At 35.5% G+C, this 21,109-nt stretch overlaps 2 protein-coding genes across 5 annotated transcripts; one reads left to right on the forward strand and one right to left on the reverse strand.

Annotated features, from left to right (window-relative positions):
* Positions 1-5,095: 5,095 nt before the first annotated feature.
* Positions 5,096-12,849, forward strand: LOC148927147 (lysine-specific demethylase JMJ27-like). Of its 2 annotated transcripts, none has more exons than XM_089057615.1 (13): positions 5,096-5,940; positions 6,073-6,185; positions 6,433-6,532; positions 6,621-6,774; positions 7,049-7,112; positions 7,192-7,915; positions 8,215-8,553; positions 9,154-9,729; positions 10,652-10,724; positions 10,816-10,901; positions 11,836-11,955; positions 12,191-12,326; positions 12,581-12,849. In XM_089057615.1, the coding sequence occupies exons 1-13, from the start codon at positions 5,230-5,232 to the stop codon at positions 12,586-12,588; spliced, it is 3,204 nt and encodes a 1,067-aa protein (XP_088913741.1). In that variant the 5' UTR covers positions 5,096-5,229; the 3' UTR covers positions 12,589-12,849. The 2 variants fall into 2 exon arrangements, with proteins under 2 accessions (XP_088913741.1, XP_088913742.1); XM_089057616.1 differs by having other exon boundaries at positions 5,097-5,940; positions 12,203-12,326.
* A 1,003-nt stretch (positions 12,850-13,852) lies between these two features.
* On the reverse strand, positions 13,853-20,761 carry LOC125194439 (protein arginine N-methyltransferase 1.6). Of its 3 annotated transcripts, none has more exons than XM_048092652.2 (14): positions 20,455-20,761; positions 19,995-20,229; positions 18,918-19,043; positions 18,542-18,706; positions 18,334-18,452; positions 18,121-18,224; positions 17,643-17,914; positions 16,761-16,997; positions 16,545-16,618; positions 14,976-15,069; positions 14,738-14,887; positions 14,594-14,668; positions 14,414-14,510; positions 13,853-14,271 (listed from the first exon to the last, which is right to left on the reverse strand). In XM_048092652.2, the coding sequence occupies exons 1-14, from the start codon at positions 20,739-20,741 to the stop codon at positions 14,114-14,116; spliced, it is 2,193 nt and encodes a 730-aa protein (XP_047948609.2). In that variant the 5' UTR covers positions 20,742-20,761; the 3' UTR covers positions 13,853-14,113. The 3 variants fall into 3 exon arrangements, with proteins under 3 accessions (XP_047948609.2, XP_047948610.2, XP_047948611.2); XM_048092653.2 differs by having other exon boundaries at positions 19,995-20,224; positions 20,455-20,728; XM_048092654.2 differs by lacking the exon at positions 13,853-14,271 and having other exon boundaries at positions 14,749-14,887.
* Positions 20,762-21,109: the final 348 nt, after the last annotated feature.

Below are 21,109 nucleotides of genomic sequence, written 5' to 3' on the forward strand. Positions count from 1 at the left end.
TGAAAAAGGGTCCGTAATAAAGTGTTTTATTGACCGGATTAGCCATTTTTTATTACTGTAGCTAATTTTTTATTTTTTTAAAATATCTAAAATATTTGTAAAATAGAAAACCCTTAAATAAAAACATGAAAAACATGAACTTGGTCCAAAACCCGTCGGACTTGTCGGATTTGGAGAGGTCGCATTGTTGCAGGAGTTCCGGCGACAACGACGGCCCATCCACGAGACGAAGCTGTCACTGTCAATCTCAGTTGCTGTTTCCGATAAAGCAATTGAACTTCGATTTTGAATTTTGAAAATCTTGAATGTAAGCCCTTGAATCTATATTCTTGAATTCCGACAATGTTGAAATGCATATTAAAGTTCTGAAACTGGATTTGAAACATCTACATAGCATTATGAACTACAATTTCGTCAAAGATGAAGTAGAAAAATAGAACAATATACAGTCAAACTAGTCCAACATATTCATTATCAATATCAAATACGTCCTGAACATTTACAATAATTAGATGACTAATAATCCGATATTAAGCTAATCGAGTCAAAATTTTGCTAATTGACGGTGGACCATAAAAAATTGACGGAACCGCTAAAAATGGACTGTATCGACATAAATTTCATTTGTTATGGACCTATTTCTCAAAAAGTGAATGTCTTGGACCAAATTCATATATTGGTAATATGTTTAGGACCAAAATTGACCTTTACTCTATTAAATATAAAAGTACTAATCTAGTCAAATGTCATTTAATTGGAGTTAACTGTAAAAAGATAAACGGTGTAAAAAATGTACCAAATCCGGTCCGTTTTCATTTGTTTAGGACTCAATAATTCAAAAGATAATATTCTTGACCAAAATCGTAAAATCGTCATATGTTTATGATCACCTTTGACCTTTGCTCTTAATTTAAACAAATGTGAAAACATACCATCTTCACGAATGTACAAGTTGTTTTAGCCTTATCCATGAAGTCATATTTTTTTTATGGGTAGTGATTTGGAGACATAATGTTTTTATGCCATACTATTTTTATACATTTTTTTAGAGTAAAGGTCAATTTTGATACTAAACATATGACCAAAATAGGAACTTGGTTTAAAACATTCACTTTTTGAAAAACATGTCCATAACAAATGAAAATGTGGCTGAAGTAGTCCTTTTTATGACAGTTCTGTCAAAAAATTAATGGTCAACGCTAGTTGCACGGTGGCATGACCGTTAGTTTTTTAACAGAACCGTCAAAAAAGGATCACTGCGACAAGGATTTCATTTGTTATGAACATATTTTTCAAAAAGTGAATATTTTGGACAAAATTCATATTCTGGTCATATGTTATTGACCTTTACTTTTTTTTCAATTTTTATTTAATTTTATTAATATGCCCTAATATTGTTTTTATACACTTCTTTGGAAAGTGAGATCAAATCCAAGCTATTGCAAAAATTAGTTGTTTGCTTTGTGATTTAATTGTCTATAAATTTATATGTTTTATTTGACTCTCTTAACTAAGACCTTTGATCTTGATGATTTATTTGACTTTTTTTTTTACCTTTGATCTTGAATGGTTTCTTTATCATCTTACTGAGAGTACTAGAGCTTTAACGAGTGCAGTGCAGGTGCGGTATGATATCACGCGATCTAACAGGTCCAAAGGATTTGACTAGACTTCTAAGGCTAGAAAACCGTGGAACTATCAGAAAGGGGTCGTTGGATGCACTCTTTTCCCTCAAAACATAAACCCACTATACTACAACTAGCACAGGGAAGTAAAGGATCGATCCCACGAGGATGAAGGTGCTACGAAACTGCATTTGAGGATGTTTTGGAAAAAAGGGGTTGGCTGCTGCCACGCAAATTATGGGTTGAGTACTAAAACTATTGGGTTTGAGAGACTTAAACTACTTTACTCTACCTACTGGGTCTAAGAAACAAGAACGTACGGAACATGCATGACTTTAAGAAATAAAATATTTGAGAATTAAAAAAAAAACTGGAGTTAAGTAACTAGGCAGACTTTCCTAATTTAGACAAACAAAGGAGAAACAAACAGTGGGGACCAATTTCCTTAAACGACCAGGGTCTGGAAAAGCAGCTGAAAAGCAGAAGTACATGCAGAAAAGTAAAAGGTCTTGCAGAAAGGTGCTAGCATAAAGCAGATCTGATTCTAACTACCACCAAACATCATCTTCTTCAGGAATCAAATGAGAATAACAGAGAAAACAGAGCATTTAACATCATGAAAACAGAGTAGATTTCGGATCCAAACTAAAAACGAGAAATTAAAGTCGCAACTAACAGACCTACGCTACTGGACCTAAGAAATGGAGAAACAGAACGTAAATAGCCATGATCATGCAGAAACGTAAACAGAAACACCAGATCTGCCAAACTCCAACTCAAATCCAACATAACTCAACAAATCCAAACAACTCCATACAAAAATCCACAGCCTCCAGCAACCAATAAACAAATCTCAGCTCCGAATATTCCAACAATAATTCAACAACGCAAAATAAAAACAACCGAACAAGCTCGACCGAACAAAATCCAACAAAAGCAAAGGTAAACTTCCATAAATGCAGAGATAGGTTCAAATCCAGTAGATCCAAGTCAACAACTAAGAGTTACGAAACTAAAACGAACGAGTACTTAAAACCGAAAACAAACTAAACAAAGCAAAATAAATATTGTTTCTTCGCCTTCACAAGGCGGTGTTACACAACAGCAAAATAACGACGATGAACCACCACGGTAGCCGGAATCACCCCATCTCCAAGTGCGCAGCAAGTGAAATGAGAATTTTTGAAGTGTGGAGCTAAGGAAATGGAACTAGAGCCTTCAAAAGTGAGCGAGGAGCCTTTTTTGTTCTTCAAGGTTTAGCTCTTTATATAGGTGAGGCTCTGATCCCTAGGGCATCCTCTGGTAATTTGACGCTTTTGCCCTTGAATAAGACTCTTAAAAAGGAATCTGCTCATGCTCTATTCTGTTCCTGCCGCCAGCTTCTAATTCTCCCAGGTCCGGGCGACGACTTCTGATTTTCACTTCAATTCCATATCTTTTGCATTTGCCTGGTCAGGTAACAGCAACTCCTGGGTCCGGCAGATTTACTACGCACCTGAACTTATATAACGCACATTAGCGCCCCAAATGCACAGATTTTTACTCTAAACCGATGCATGAAACGAGCCTTATCACTTACTTTCCAAATTGTATTCACAAGTTAAATAAATTTTATTTTTAGATATTTAAGTAAACATGATCTACCAACATTTGAATCCTTCTATGGTTAACATGCTCAAGTCTTAGGTGCCATAAATATGTTTTATTCATCGAATCAGAAGGTGTTTTTCTTTTATGAGAAATATTCAATATTGCTTTTGTTCATCACAAAATTGAGCTTGAACTATTGATAGCTAGTCGTCAAACTCTGAAGGTCAATTGCTACTTGGGACTCGGGATAGATGGTTCCTCCCAAAACTATCTCATCATCTCGAGGACATGGTCCCTCACAGACGTGCCTTCTTTCATAACCTTAGTCATGATATTCGAAAGGCTAAAAACTTATCCCCTCAATTTCGAGTACCAGAAAGATTATTGAGATTGTTGATAGTATCTCGGTAGCGATGTTCATGCTCTATGTTGATATTGAATTATAGTTGACATAGAAGCCAACATGCAACAGTTCGATATTGTGATGGCCTTACACCACGCCCTATAATTTTCTTTATTTGTTGCAAAAGCATTTGCATCAGGCTCGGATGGACAATGAATAGTAAGCACATATTTGTACTCTTTAGCAGTTAAAACAATAGTTTCTAAACATGAGGAAAATATCATACTCCTTCCGTCCCACAAAAATATGGACAATTTAAAAAGCAGGGGCCTAATGCATAATTAGTAAAGTAAGTGAGAGGAGGGAAAGAGTAGTTAAAGTAGTGTTAGTAGATAATAAACTCACATTATTATTAGTGTTTAATGAGTTATAATGGTGAGTATAGTGGTATAAGTTGTAAATAAAATGATGTACTCCATATGAGTAATGATTTAGGACAACTTTCCATAAATGGAAATACATATATTTTCATAGGACGGACGAAAATGAAAAAAATGCACGTATGTTTATTGGACAAAGGGAATATTTAGTACTATTTGGGTGTAAAATCCAGGAAAATATCATACTCTTCTTTAATGAAGTATTTAATTAATAAATATTGATAGAGTCAAAAAATTTAATTGAAAGAATCATTATATTAACAAATCTTTTGCATATATCAACAAATCATTGTTTAAAGTCTGCGCTATTGATCATCACTATATATCCTATAAATATATTTTTAATATTTAATTGAATAAAATTAATGTATTAACAGATTTTTATCATGTTTCTCTGATAATATTCTTTGGGAAGAAAAATGTATCATTAATGCTAGCTTGCCCAACTCATCTCTCTTTCATAATTATATTTCAAATATTAATTAAGTAGAATTTTATTCAGAGATTTTTTTCCTTATATTCTGCTTTAGGAAGACAAATGTATCATTCATGCTAATTTGCCAACATATAAACAATAAATTAAATAGTTCATTACTTCATGGAGTAGCATATAGGAGTAGTATTCATTTGGGATTTTTGGTTCCGGTATTTCAGTATTAAACAAACATACGGCATTTAATAGAATTCATTATAATAATATTAAAAACATTTATTGAAATTATAAAATAGCTAAAATAAGAAATTAACAAATCTACGTAGGGAAGACGGGTATGATGCATTGGAAATATAATTATTGCCAATTGCAGCTTTTTCTTGGATGAAGCAGATTTCGTTTTTGTAAATCAATTTAAATAATGCTTTTCTATAGCTTCTAATCACAAAATATAGGTTCTGTTTTCCATGTTGGTATAAAATTTTTTTAGTATATGCTTGAAGTTAAGAAAATAATTATAGTGCATGCTCATAAAAGTACTAAGTCAAAGTTTTCGTGTATTTTATAACCGTTCCCGCCAAAACAGCAATTAGTGGCAATTTTATTATTTTTAAGACAACTCTCACTTTATATAATGATAGATAGATGATAGATTAATTTCTATTGTTGTCCTAGCCGCCTATAGTGAGTCGACTTGAGAAATTCCAGAGTTACTTTTAGGAGGGAAAACTCCCAACTCGTTTGGTTTCTCTCTATGGAGACTGTCTCCAGATATTAGAAATTTGTTGATCTTGTAATATGGAAAGCGACGAAGTGAAGGTTGAAGAAGCTCAAGTTTCAATGTCGAAAGACGAAGCGATTTTGGTCGAAATCAGCGGTGAAATCGATACCCTAAAAGAGGAGCAATCGCTTACTGAAAATTTCAATGTCAGGAAGCGAGGTCGGCTTGAAGATAAGAATCAAGGTTTTGGGGAAAGTGTCGTCAAAATTGGAGGATCAGAGCGACGGATGGTAACTCACGTGAGACGCGGTAGGGTGAAGAGAGAGAAAGGGCAAGAGGGTTTGGATATGAATGAGAATCGCTACGATGTTTCTTCTTCTTCTTATGCAGAGTGTAGTAGAGGGGAAAAGCTGGAATTAGGGGATAATGTAGCTGAAAAGGAAGAGGGGAATGATTCGGAGAAGGAAAGGAGCAAGGTAGAGGGTGAAGGGTGGTGCTTGGGGGTTAGACAGGCAAGGGTAAAGGCTATGGAGAAGATAACAACTGTGTTGAATGTCACTGATGATGGGTTATCAAATAGAGGGAAGAAGAAGGGGATTCACAGAAAGATGAATAACAATGGAACTTCACTTGAAGATAACGAAGTCGGAGCTGAAATAGCCCAAATGGAGGATGAGAAGACTAAGCCAAGAAGGAGTATGCGTTGTAAAGGCAAGGGGAAGGGTGAAGGAGAAGAGCTAAATGAGAGTGTTGCGAAGACCAGAGTTGGACGGAAAATGGATGATAATGTAGGCTGAGTTTTCCGAGTCCCTGTGTTAATTTCCCTTCAGTTGTGATTGGTGTGTGTACAAATGTCAAAGGCTTGTTTTGGCTATAAGGTTTTACTTTTAAGCAGTCATTTTGTTGCATTTCTGTTACAGGGGTTTCTGGAATCAACGATGTGTCACCAATGTCAGAGAAATGACAAAGGAGATATAGTTCGGTGCACTAGATGTAAGACGAAGCGGTATTGCATTCACTGTATAAAGACCTGGTATGCTGATGTTATTCTTATATAAGCATATACTGCTCCTTGCTGGCTTATTGCATTTGTTAAAGATTGCATCACCAAAGTTTACATATATCATTAATTGGAATACTATCATTTGGGTGAAGATAAATAGCATACTAATGCTATTTGACACAACTTTGGAACACTATCTTTTGAGAAAGGTAGTTAGCATACTATTTTTCTTTGATAAGAGGCCATTCTACAATCTTCATTTACCTTTGTTTCATAGGTACCCTGACATGCCAGCTGAAGCTTTTGCAGAGGCCTGTCCTGTTTGTCAACTGAACTGCAATTGCAAATCGTGTTTACGCATGGAAGTTCCTATTGAAGTTTGTGTCTAATTGTTCTCTGATATTTGTTTCTTTTATTCTTTCTTTTGTCATCTTTCTTATGCTTCAATGCACTTTCTGCTTGTAGACTGCTGCCAAGATTAAGGAGAAGTCGAACTTCACAGTTGGTGATGAGCAGAAGATTCAGTATTCTAAGTACATGATAAAAGTTCTCCTTCCATTTATTGAACAGATTAACAAAGAACAAATGATAGAGAGAGAACTCGAGGCTAAGATTCAAGGTTTTTAATCTTTATATTTTTCTTCCTTGAGATCTTTTAGATGCTGTAACTTTGTGAGGAATAAAAATTCCTGTTTCCTGAAGTATGTTGGATGCTCGTTGTATGAGCTCTTAGTGATAATATTTATCTGATGCTTTTTTGGAAGAATGGTGAGTTTTGTAGATTATATTCACAGGATATGCTCAAATTTGATATTGCTCTATTACATCATAAAGAAGGTAATTAAAGCTTGTAGTTGCTTCATACTAGATTTAACATTTTATTGGTTTTGCAGGAGTATCAGTTTCAGACACTAAAATCATTGAAACAGCAATGGGTGCAGATGAGCGAATTTATTGGTATGTTTTGGGAAGACTCTTAATCATGTTATAGCTTCCAATAATTTCTAAGTGGTTCAGTTTGTCCATGATGATGCAGTGACAACTGTCGAACTTCTATTGTTGACTACCACAGAAGCTGTCCACGGTGCTCCTATGACCTTTGCCTTACTTGTTGTCGAGAACTTAGGGATGGGCACTTGCAGGGAGGTGAAAAAGGACCATCTTTTAAATATGTCGACTATGGGTTTGATTATCTGCATGGTGGAGACAAGAGTGTTCAGGCTTCGACAATGGAGAATAAGTTGGATGATAATCCGTATTCTCCATCACAATGGAAATTAGAGGAAAATGATGTCATTTTGTGTCCCCCTAAAACCAAGGGAGGTTGTGGTGAAGAAATTTTGGTATTGAATTGCTTGTTACCTGATGATTATGTCTTAAAATTACTTGTGGAAGCCAAAAAAATATTTGATGCGCCCAAAATTGAATATGCCCCTGAATGTCTCGGGAGAAGCTGTTCCTGTTCAAAAAATGGAGATGATTTCATGACCCCAAAGACATGTAAAGCAGCCTCGCGAGAAGATTCTAGTGACAACTATTTATACACTCCGTCAGCTGTAGACATTGAGCATGGGGATCTAAAACATTTCCAGTGGCATTGGTCAAAGGGTGAGCCAGTAATAGTGAGCAATGTACTGGAAACCACCCTTGGCTTGAGTTGGGAACCTATGGTTATGTGGCGTGCCTTCCGACAGGTTAAAAACCTTGACCACGATACACTTCTCGATGTGACTGCTATTACATGCCTCGATTGGTGTGAGGTATGTTATGTCTTCTGCTGCAATTTAAAACAAGAATAATTTGATAATAACAGCATTGTTGATATAAATGCAGCATTTCTGTATGTTACTTCTGTCAGTTCCTTAATGTATGTTGATTTCATTTCAGTTTTTTTATCTGTATAATTTTCTACTATTAATTATTAAACCTTATCTATCTGTTTGGTGTGGGCTGGTATTTCTTAAAGTTGCTCTGAATGGCAATAAAATTATTATTTATGTGCTTTATTGATGGATGATTGAGTGGCTTGTCTTTTTTCTTTATTATTTGTTACTTGTAGGTGGATGTGAATGTTCGCCAATTTTTCAATGGGTATTCGGACGCATATAAGTCACAATTTGATGATAAGGGGTGGCCTCAAATACTAAAACTGAAAGACTGGCCTCCATCTACTTTATTTGAGAAGTTGTTGCCTCGCCATGGCCTTGAATTTATAAGCTGCTTACCGTTTAAAGAGTATACACATCCTGAAGATGGACACTTAAATCTTGTAACTAAGCTTCCTTCACAGTCTATTAAACCTGATATGGGGCCAAAAACCTACATAGCTTATGGATTTAGCGAAGAGCTAGGGCGTGGAGATTCTGTAACAAAGCTTCATTGTGATATGTCTGATGCGGTATGTGCTCACTTTTCTTATATCAGTAGCTTGAGTTTTCAGATCATAGTTTTGATCTTAGGCCTGTAGCTTATTCTCCTCTCTCCATTTTGCCCACTTGAGCAATTGTATAAATAGTTTTCTTTCTGTTTGCCTGCTATTATTCGGATCATCTTTTTCCTACTTCTGATTGACATTAAAGGCATGAATTTATGAGTCATACAGTGTTATTAAGAGTTACAATGATAGCACAACATACTCCCTCTGTCCCATAAAAATAGACTACTTTTGCCATTTTGGTCCATCCCATAAAAATAGGTAATTCTATTTTTAGTAACCTTTTCTCTCTAATGAGGTGCCCATTCTCCACTAATACTCCCATCACTTTTTCTTCCTATCTTTCTCCTACTTTACCAATTGTGCATAAAACACGTGCCATTCTAAGATGGGCTATTTTTATGGGACGGAAGGAGTAATATATAATTGACCTTGTTCAAAACAATTTAAATTGCTTCAAGATGTTTGTTGTTATGCTGTATACTTGATATTTGATGGAACACCTGATTATTCCATATTGTGCTAAACTTTGCCTACATCTGTGCTTAATTTCATGCACATTAGGTTAATGTCTTGACACATATAAAAGGAGTTTCAATTAAACCTAAGGATCTTGATAAAATCAAAAAAGTCAAAGCAGACCATGCCGCTCAAGATCAAATGGAGATTTTTGGAGTTGTTCATATGGAAATTGATGAAGAAGTGAAAGCCTTGAAAGAGTCTGATCTAGTCAATATGAACAATGTTGACTTGGATGTTGAGCTAGGAGTTTCAAGCATTGTCGAAAATGACATCAAGGATGACAAAGAGAAAAACCCTAAGGAGGTATTAAAGACAAAAGTTTTGAATGCTGACAATGACTGTGAGAAAAACATATATAAACAGAAGTGTGAAGGGAGAGAGTTTCTCACAAAGGATCATCATGTTGTACAACAATTTCACATGGATGTAAACAATCAGATACAACTTTCTGGAGGAAAAGTGGATGTTGGTCTCAATTTGTGTAGTGGTAGTCTTGATGATGCAGAAAGTGGAGCTCTTTGGGACATCTTTAGGAAACAAGATGTTCCTAAACTAGAGGAGTATCTCAAAAGGCACTTCAATGAGTTCAGGCATATCTATGGCAATCTGCTTCCAGAGGTAATTTAAGAAACAAACTTCAATCCAATTTTACTGTATAAAAGTTTGAGGTGATTGAACTAATGATTTTACATTACGTTGTAATGTACTGATTTGCTTCTGTTTAATGGTACTTGAGAAGTTTGATCATTCTGATAATATTTGTGGGGGCAATATTTTCATGTAATTAAAATGAAAGTCAAATTCATCCATGTTGATTATTATTTTTGGATGGATAAAAAGAAGTAATTACAATTGATTATTGCCTCGTCGACATTCTCTCCTTTCCCATGCACTGAGAAATAATATGTTGTAGCACCTTCTGATTGTTTTCAAGATGATGTTTCCTCTACAGTTAGAATTCCATCATATAGTAGTGATGGTTTTAAATTTGTATGTAACTTGTACTGCTCTTATTCCCTTTTTATTAAGTATTTCAAATTTATTGAATGGATGAATTTGTGTTTTCTGGCAATCTGTCTTAAGAACATAAGAAGGAGAGCTAATTTTGTTGCAAACTTGCAATTGCTTGTGGGAGATACTTAATTCTGTGAAAGAAGCAAACTTATGGCAGCGTATTCTCAAGAATTTCCTCCTAACAATGCTATCGCTTTTGTTTTATCAGTAGAATACTTTGGCAAATTGTTGTTTCATTGCTTATCCTCTGAGTAGGCCACTACAATTATGTTAAAATCACATTAATTCAGCTTGTTAGTTACTTGAGGTGGTAAGATAAAACAACTGCATGTATACCGTGTGGCAAGTATATATAAAATTTCTGGTAATGTGTTATGCTGAATGGGAGATAGGTTTGTCTTTAATAGTGTAAACTAAATTTGCTAGCTAGTAGCTTGTTTGTGAAAAATCTTTTGCCAATTCAGCACTTATAAGAATCCGATCGACCACTACGTGATAATCACCTGTGACTGCCTTGTACTTTCAGGTTATCCATCCAATTCATGACCAAACTATTTACTTGACTACAGAGCACAAAAAACGACTTAAGGAGGAATATGGTCTGCCTTTTCATTTTTGAACTTCTTTGCCTTTTTAAATCACCTTATATAGAGGTTTTCTTGGTGTGTTTTGTTTGTGTGTGCTTTATAGGAATTGAACCATGGACATTTATACAGAGGTTAGGAGATGCAGTCATTATACCAGCAGGCTGCCCTCATCAAGTCCGAAATTTAAAGGTACTCTAGTTATCTTTGGTATATTATTTCTTCTGTTGCTGTTTGTATGGTAGTCAAGAAGTCATTAATCTGCCTTGTGACCCTTAAGAAGATAGTTGTAGGTCAGATCCAGAAACTCTAGCTGTTTCAATAATCTTTCTTGTTGTATGAACTTGCTCAGTTGATGAAGTAGTGGAGTGATGAATGTATGGCTAGTTAATTGTATTTAATTTTTGTGATGGAGTACGACCTCACCTTTTTTGCTCGTTTACAAGCTTCCAAACTTTTCCCGTTAATCATATCGCTCATTCAGTGCAAGACCACATGTTTAATGTGCATCAGCACCTTTAATCTAAAGCCTACTATGCATCTTGTAGGGGTAATAGGGTAGTGAGTATAGGATAGGAGACGTGATCAGCTGTGGGAGCATAAAACCAACCCGGTCCTTAATTGACTAGAATGTCTTAGGAATGAGCTGATAAAATCCAAATCAAGTTAGGAGTAGCTCTTGTCATTTTTTTTATCTGTCTGTCCCTTTTTTAATGCTTTTATTTTATTAATTCTTGCTTCCCCATCTTACACCCACTTTTAGTGTTTCTCTTCTTAGGAGGTTTCCATCCAAACTGCCTCCCTTTGGGTTCAACCCCTAATTACTATTTCTGATGTTGTTCTATTGTAGTTTAGGAGTATTTATTATACTTGTTTGTGACTATCTGTGCTTATGTCTTGTACCCTAAAAAATCACATCTCATCTCCCTGCAAGATGCATATCAGCATTTTACAACTTTTAGTTTTGTGTGATGCTTTCTTAGTTTCTTATGTAAATATAATGTCTGTACACAGGATTTTGTGGTGTTATACTTGTAGTGTGTGCCTATGCAGAAGTGTACTTCTCAAATATAAATATACTGGAACTTCCAGAAATGAATTATTTTTCATGTTTTATCTTGTGCAGTCTTGCACTAAAGTCGCGCTTGATTTTGTGTCACCTGAAAATATTCCTTCGTGCTTTCAACTGACTGAAGAGTTTCGTCTGCTTCCCTCGGATCATAGGGCTAAGGAAGACAAGCTTGAGGTTTGATTTCTTTTTTTCCAATTCCCTCAAGTTGTTTTAGCTTCCTGCTTCGGTCTATATCCCATTTTCGGTGTCACTACATGCAAACTAAAATTTTAATTTTTAACACACGTAAATCTGATGCAAGGTAATTCTTTAAAGCAATACCATCTTCTAAGTAATCATGTACATGTGTTGGATCATAGTAGTTTTTCATTGTATTATAAATGATTTTAAGTTATTGATAAAAAGCTAGGCTCGTTTTCAGGTGAAGAAAATGTTAATTCATGCAATGAGGAGCGCTGTGAATGATGTAAACAGAGTCGAATCATCACAACCTGTAAAGAGAGTCAAGTCATCCCGTACTGGTAATAGTCGTCACAAACCTCGTCGTAAGTGTTTCTCTCTTCATCATGTTTGAATTTTTATTTCAATATCAAGAATTTTTGGACCGGCTTGGAAAAGATTCTGGGAATATGTTTGCTTTATACACTGTTTTGGTTATATATCTCTCATCTTTATGTTTCTAGTTTGTCATATTCCTGTATGGCCGCTATATTTTAAAAATGTTATACTGTGTTTATAAAAATTCTGCAACAGTTTGATAATATGTTGCATCTATTGATTTTTATATTGTTGATTTTAGGTAAATAAGTTTGGGAAGCGTATAGTATCCGAAGCGCTTAGTTGGATACTATATTGACCCAACATCCTTTTGTGTGGTGGAGGAAGACTCTTTTTTGGACTCATCAGTCATCAAAGTATATGCTGAGTTTCACTACTAATGTTACCCTTTTTTGTCCACGTTTAACATGGTATAAATTATGTTAGGTTTGCTGATGGAGTCTTCTCACTTGAATGATTGATGATGTTTTGGTATTTACTCATTTGGTTAAGTAATATTTTTGTATATTAGTTGGTGAATAACTGAATATACAGTAGGCAAACGAGTCAAGCCAACTACCCGCCTAATTCTGGGCCCAACTTGCATTGGGCTAAGGCCTGAATTTCCATTGGGCTGTGGGCTGTGGCCCAGCCCAAAACATGTATTATGCCCTAAAAACCTAACTGGCCAAACATATGCCCTAGAAACCGACGCCTCTAGTATCAGTTTAGTGGCAATTATACTATACATATAAAAATATTTGACTTTAGATTGGTGGAAAAAGTTTAGAGTTTTGCATAAATTATATTCCTATAAAAAAAATTTATTAGTATTTTAAATTAATATATTTAGTTTAAATATTTAAAATATAGTTAGTTTTTTTTAACAATCCAAATTTTCGGCAAAATCATAAATAATTAAAGAATTCTTTTCTAAGTCGAATTTCTTTTCGTGTTTTCACACACAACAGCTGAATTATTTCCTTTTTTGACATAAGGAAATACATTTATTCTCCTACTTTACTTTCTCGTATTTTATTTTCTTCATTTCTATATATTTTTCTTTTCTCTTATATTCTCTTTTAAACTTACTTAAAACAATATTTTTTAAATCCGTAAGGGACAGGGAGTACCAATTATGGACTTAAATCTTTTTTAAACTCACCAAATGTCAGCAAAGCAATTTATTTTGCTACTCAACACTGTTAGCTCATACGGAGTATTAAATAAAATATTTGACTCCGTACATCAAATCAAAATGAACGCACCCACTGTCTCATAAAAATGAAAACTTTTAGAATGACAATTATTTAAATACATAAATGATAAAATATGGAATACATAGAAAAGAAAAGAGCTTGAAGTATTATTAGTGGAAAATAAGATCCACCTGATTGCAGAGACAAAGTTATCAAACATAGAAGTAAACTAATTTTATACTAAGATGGACCAAAATAGAAAAGTAGAGAGTATACAAAACAAGACGCAGAAGTAACATAAAATACATTACATCTGAAATGGAAATTCAAGAGAATAGATATAAAGTGCACCATAATATTTCCTTCAATCGTCCATTTTACAATGTATGCAAAAAGGGTAATAGTGTTTGTTGTATGCTCAAAAGAGAGAACCCAATAACACCAATGTACACAACACGTGTAAACAGGCAAAGCAGCCAGTTAACCAGCCGTGTTTTTGAGCACTATGGATCGTATTAAGGTAGACGAACATATCAAAATAAGTCAAGTAAAAAAGGTGAAAATGGTGCTAAAGAGAATTCGAAACACAGCATAATTTAGTCATGCCTTTGATTCCTGAGAAAGGCATGTCTCAGAATGAGCTCACCATTTAAAGGATCAAAGGAAGCTTCAATTTCTGTTGAGGATAAGTCGCCATGCCCAACCTCAACTGGCTCATTCAAAAGCTTCACGCCTTGTTTCCAATGTCTTTTATCTGAAATTTTCAGATAAGCACAGTATAATTTAGTCATTTAATGAAAACTTGTGATTCCTTGACTTGACTATAATTAGCACACGTTGAAGAAACAATAAGATAGGTATAGTTTCATCGACAGTTTCCTCAAAAGAAAACCAACCTGGTCCTGTTGATAGAACAGTGTTGTTCTCCGTATCCATGACATAATCAATCCAGAGGACAAAGCCATGGCACATCCCAGATTCTCTAAATTGAACCTGTAAGAAAATCGATCAAATTGAAGCCCCTAAAACAGCTATGATGATAAATTTTGTCACTACTTCGACAAGTTGGGAAGTACCTTAGTTTTTCCAGAACAGGGGTTCATTGGTCTTGAAAAATCAAACTCCAAGACAGTGGCCATTTTGCTGAGAATCTGGGGTAAAAGTTACAAACAAATAAGGATGCTACTATCAAACTTCGGAAATGACAAACATGAGAATACCTTTGTCTCACCGCACTGCCAAATAAAATAGGGCAGAAAAGGACTGTCTTCTGTAACCGGTAGACCTCCACATGCCCCCAATGTGGTATTTGCGACTGAATTATCAAACCCTTCAATTTCCTTCAGGCAACAACGGCTTTTCCAAAGATCCTACAGAACAAGATGATTGATGGAATCAGCTATCGATATTCTTTGGTACTGAAATCATTCAAGTAAAGCACTCCCGTTACCAACTTACAGGAAGGTACATTGCACAAGCTTTCAACAACCCTCTACAAGGCATTATGAGCACATCTTTAGATAGAATTGGATCAAGTAAAGTTCTTTCCTTCCTACAAAGATCAGAGGTTAGTTATTAGCTCCAATTTTTTGGCCTGTAGAAAGGAAATAAGAATAGATTATTATTGCATTAGCGATTCATGGCATAGTTGCTAGCATAAAGCGCAATAAATTCTACCATTCAGAAATTTAAAAGAAGAAATAGAAAAAATGAGTATATTTCTACACAATTAACACTTGATCAAATACCCAAGCTTGGTTTACAAAGCAGCTCAAAACTGAGATCAAGTTTGATTTTCTATATATCTCTAAATCGGTTACTATTATAGAAGTGTCTTACAATATTTTGACAAACCTATAAAATCATTGCATATTTGATTTCCAATGAGTGTTGGTAACTTAATACTCCCTCTGTCCCAATTAATATGAAACATTTGGTTTCTAGTACGGGTTTTTATGCTGTGTTGTTTTGTGAGTTAATGAAGGGAGAGTATAGTATAAGAGATGTAAAGTAGAAATGTTGTTGCTTCCATTATAGAAACGTTTCATTTTTAATGGGACATCCTGTAAAGGAAAACGTTTCATTTTTTATGAGACAGATGGAGTATAAATTATATTCCTAATTGCATAATAAATCACAAACTTATACAAATTTACAATTTTGACCTCGGTTATCAAATCATTGCTAATAAATACAGTACTCCCGAAAGGGATGTTGGGTGTGTTAAGTAAATAGATAAAAAAAAGTAAGAGAGTGAAAAAGTAGAGAGAATAAAGTAGAAAGTGAATAAAGTAGAGAGAATAAAGTAAGAGAGAGTAAATTAAGAAAGAGAAAAAAGTTACTATGTATGAAAATGAATCAACTACGAGGGAACTTCCCAAAATGGAAAAATGACTCAACTATGAGTGGACAGAGGGAATACAAATATTTTTCATTTTTGCAACTAGGGCTTCTCCAATTTTTCCAGCAATTGGAAAGATGGCGCTGCTGCCAATGTGGACTATATTTTTGCATAATAGTAAATCACAAACTTATACTCCCCCCATCCCATAATAGATGTCACACTTTCCTTTGTATTTTGTCCTATAAAAGATGTCGCATTTCCTTTTTTGGAAAAAACTATCACCCACATTAATATAAATATACTATTTTATCTCACCGCCTAACACACAAAACAACATCTCCTAAAATCCCGTGCCATTACCCAAGTGTGCCATCTATTATGGGACTGAGGGAGTACAATTTGGAATTTCAACTTCACTTTTTAATATTTGAAATCAATTAATCAAACACAAATGTGCAATGTGCGGGATTCCCAAACCTCTAGAATCAACAAACTCAATTATTTTAACTACAACTACTACATGTATTTATTCTCAACAAATATATACAGTTTATAAGATACCTATTACTCTATTAGCAATATATATACTCCAGAAAAATAACTGAACTCGAAAGAAGTGCAGCGAATAAGATTAGAGTTTAGTGCGATCAAATCTATCAAATAAGCCAGATGCTAACACCTACCAAAATCGCAGATTTTGCCAGGGAAGGACATTGTCATTTCCATAATAGAATGGCTCCGCAATGAATAAGTCAATCTGCAGATCAATAGTTACAGCAATGCATCAAGAAAGAGATAAAGTTTACTTAATGTGCAAGATGAAATTGCAGGCACTATAATTAGATCAAGCAATTCTCAACTCCAAAGTGTTATGCCAATTTACAGATCAATAAATTTACCTTTCGATGAGGGGAACCTTGCAGACTCGATAGCAATTCCTTTCTTCTTAGGAACTCTATGCGGTCCATGGTGTAGCTATTAGCTATAGAAGCTTTTTGCAGATACTGCATGCCCTTGTTTCCAAGACCAGGGAATAATGGCATCACTTGTGAAGTCTTGGAAAGATGGGCAACGGCAACTGCCAAGAAGATGCTATCATCTGCAACTAAGCACAAGGGATCTACTTTCTGATGGATCTGAAAATAAAGAAGGGAAAAACAAACAAGAAATGAAAATTAAGGGTACGATAGATAAAACTATAACCAAAATTTGTTTTACCCCCTTCTAACACACTCCAAACAATTACTTCAGAAAACTTATTTTACCCCTTCGTTTGAATGAAACAATATCCATAAGCTACTATTTCTCACACCTATAATTCATATAAAAGAGAAAAAAAAGTTGTGGAGTAACTAAAGGGGGTCTTAATTATTTAGAAAAATAACTGGGTATCGATAAACCAAATATTAAGGATTTTTCAGTCAATAATCCTATATGAGAACTTAATGAAAAAGATAAGAATAAGAGGAAAAAAAGAATCCAGCTAACCATAGGACAACAAACTTGTTTGCTAAACTCATTTAATCTATTATATCATACAGGTAGTTTCCAGGATATCGTGTGTGCCTACTCAAGAAAAAAGAGTGACTACAATGAAGAGGAGAAATCATAGAACACATCGGAACTGAAAGTCTGAAACTAAGAAACAAGAGAACTTTGCTGCAGAATAAACTCGACATCAAACAACATTCACAAGGTAAGCTGTATTCTCTTTTTAGAGGCCGGATTAGGGGAAAACAGTCTTAAATAATATTGCTCCATAAGGAAACAAAAAATCTTACAGCGTTCTTAATGGCATTGAGCATCAAATCTCTCCAACAACTATTTCCATACAAAGCTATTCTTTCAGGCGATAGAAAAAGCTGACCATCTGGAGTATGGAGGTCAAGATCCGCATCTTCTTTCTCATTGCATGAAGTCTTGAAATCATATGAAATGCTGGTTTCAGTATGAGCAGCATGTAACCAAACCTCTTTGTCTTTCGATACAGGTAGACCTGAGCTCGGGATGAACCAAACACATTGTTTCCAATGATCACACCAATCTCCAGAACCTAGGACCGCACAATATACAAAAAATTGGTTCATAGCAGATTTTTCATTTCCTAAAAGTCAAGCGAAATGTATGACGTGTAAAGAAAACCCCTCTACTTCCTGAACTGGTTCCCGATGTTGAGCAAAACCACATTTTAAAGCAATCAAATAAATAATATAGTATCTCGCATGATAGACAGACTAACCGTGTATAGCATTCACTTACTGACAAAGGATGTTTTCAATTCTTTCACATCAGAAGTATATGGTATCCAGTTTGGGCCCGTAGAATAGAATGTTGTTCCTTCACTATCAAGCTGAAGCAACCACCTGAAGGAGGACGAGTTTTTCATAATTGGACCTAGATAATTCTGTTGTGAAAAAGGAAAAAAACATGATAGTATATCAACGACAATGACCTATGAGCTGAATCATGTACCATGAGATGATAGCATGAACTGTACCATCACCCTTAGCCTTTATGTGTAGGTCAGCTTCACGAAAACTATCTGGCCTCCTCCAAAAGTCAAAATCAAAAACTTTGAACGGCTCTGAGAGCTGGATCAGTGTACCAGATTTAGTTGGATGCTTGTCAACTCAAATCACACAGAATAACTAACAATTTATCAAAGAATAATCTTTATTACCAGTTTGATTTCGTCTTTAATTGCATTACAATGCATTGCAAACTGTTGCTTTTTTACAGCTAAAAGGTTGGGCATTCCACTTGGCAGAAGATGAATGCCATCTGATGCTTCTGCCTCTCCATGAACTAAATCATGCATCTCCCGTAAATATGTACACTCAACCAGCTGAACAAATAGAGGAGCTCACAAATGAAACGACTTCATCTAAACAGTTACATGGATCACGCTGTTAAATAAGAGACACAGCATATGAAATAAATAGCTGACATTGATTAGAAGAGAACTATCTTAGAAGAGTGAAACAAAGTCTAAATTAGAAAAATCAGTCAGTTAGGAAACATGTATATTGTTGGGCCAGAGTAGTGTAATCAACTACCTGGCCATAAGTAGTGGCCCGGTAAGGTACGGTTTGTGGATTTTCTACCAATAACTTGTCGTGCGCATGTTGTAAAGTTGGAATTAGCCCTTCACCCAATAATTCCGAGTCTAGGATCTCACTGACCTGCATTCAATGTTTAATATAATCACAGCAACAGGTTAGTGCTAAAAGTACACTCAGAAAATGCTTTTAAGAGTTCTTGCTACAAAGGCCTTTTTACCAACTGATGAGGGTGTAAACTCAAGCATTGTCAAAAAGCATTTTGAGCAAGCAGTATCAAGAAGACACTTAGACATTATTTCACATATGCAGTTCAGATACGAGGAATAAATGCAAGCAGGTCATCCCACATAATAAACTGCAAATGTAAGTACATATGTTGAACACTTCATTAATTTCATTCATTTCGTTAGAGAGGATGAATGCGCCGGTTATTACAATATTTACAAAGCTAAAGAAATGCAGCCAAGCCATTGTAAGTTAATATAATTGAAAAAATTCACATAAGAGATGATAAATGCTTCTTGTGCTTTTGTTTCTGAAGCAATTGCACCACAAACTAGATATGCCATCCTTCCTGCAATCACCATTTTCATCTCTCAAGTGATTGAATATCCTTCGAGAAAGAAATAACAATGTAACCAATCCATTTTTTTTTATCCAATGGTGTTAGCAAAGTTAATAAACTAAGCTCCATCATGTCCAAAAGGATGAAGCTTGCCAAGGTGGCAAGACCATTCAGCATCAGAAAGTAAAGTGAGTAAACAAACGACAGCTAATCCATATGGAGAAATAATGGATAAGTTTGTTAGCTAGTGTTTACATGTGTCTCTTTCTTAATGCTCTAGTAAAATTATTGGTGGGTTAACTAGCTGATTTCCTCCATTTAGGGTAATGTAGCTACTATAAATAGGGATCTTCTTGTTCACACTTCACAGTGTAATGCAAATGCAATGCAGCAACATTTTATTTCTTTTATGTTTCAATCCATCGTTTTAGCTCATTTTCTATCAAAAGTAAATAGCAGTATAATAACAAGATGAGCACACTCCAAATTTGGCAAAAGGTACTCACGAGAATATCAGCACGCGATGGGATATCCAAGCCAACTTCCAACTCATCGGACCTCTTATTTATGAGACGAATTTTCCCCTCCATGGCATTGGCTCGTAAAACCTTTCTCATTAACTTCACCATGGGAAGGTATGACTCGCAAGCTGTCACCATCCCTTTAGAAGTAGAGATCCCATTTGAATCAGAAAGCCCCATAGCTCGAGCTGCCATCATCGACAGCAAACCCGTCCCTGCCCTGATCAAACCACACAGTTACCTAACTCTCAATTACTCAATAATCAGCACAATCATAAAAATTACATGAATATGAAGATTGTTAGCATGGATACAGACTAAAAAAGAGGAAGATTCTGTTAAATTAGGTCAAATTAGGTGAGGCATTTGAAGCTAGAGATAGAGTATTAATGGAATTAGCGCAAGAAAGGTGAAGTTTCTGAGTTGTTGAGAGTAGAAGTAATACCCGATGTCGAGGACGTGGGAGGGTGTAGTGACGGTGTTATCGATGGCGAGACGGTAGGCGGCGTTGCGGCGGGAATCGTTGAGCATGTCGAGGTAAGACGTGGTTGCGAGAAGTGATTTGGGGGTTGTTTGGAGTTGATCATCTTCGTCTTGGATAACGAGCCACTCTGATTTGCCGGTGAGTGGGTCGGTTTGGAGCTGAAACATACGGCCGCAGGCGGCGGAGGTCATTCTTCTTCTGCTGCGGGGAAATGTAAAGAGTAGAGGTTTTAGGATGACTGATAGCATCACTTCATTTTCAAAATTCTTTTAATCCATTAATCAACCTTTTTAAAAGAGTTTCCTGAGTCATACCTACAAAGTCGTAGGAAAAAATAAGAGTTTGATTGACGCCTAAAAGAATCGGCAATGGGACGAATGATGCGGGGACACGCCCGATACTTAGTCGGGCGGTGGCCTTAAGGTCGGGACGATCATCGCAGGCGTTCGGACGATGGTTTTCAGATTTTATTTTACTACCTCTCCACAATAAGATTAAGAGTCACATTTTGTCATTTCGGTATGTCCCACAATAAGAGTCGTATTTCACTTTTACCAAAAATGTAAGTAAGTCTCACATTCCACTAACACATTTCACTCACATTCTATTATAAAAC

Source organism: Salvia hispanica, chromosome 4 (genome assembly GCF_029641045.1).
Source record: "Salvia hispanica isolate PSC_SH4W2 chromosome 4, Shi_PSC_v1, whole genome shotgun sequence".
Classification (NCBI taxonomy): domain Eukaryota; kingdom Viridiplantae; phylum Streptophyta; class Magnoliopsida; order Lamiales; family Lamiaceae; genus Salvia; species Salvia hispanica.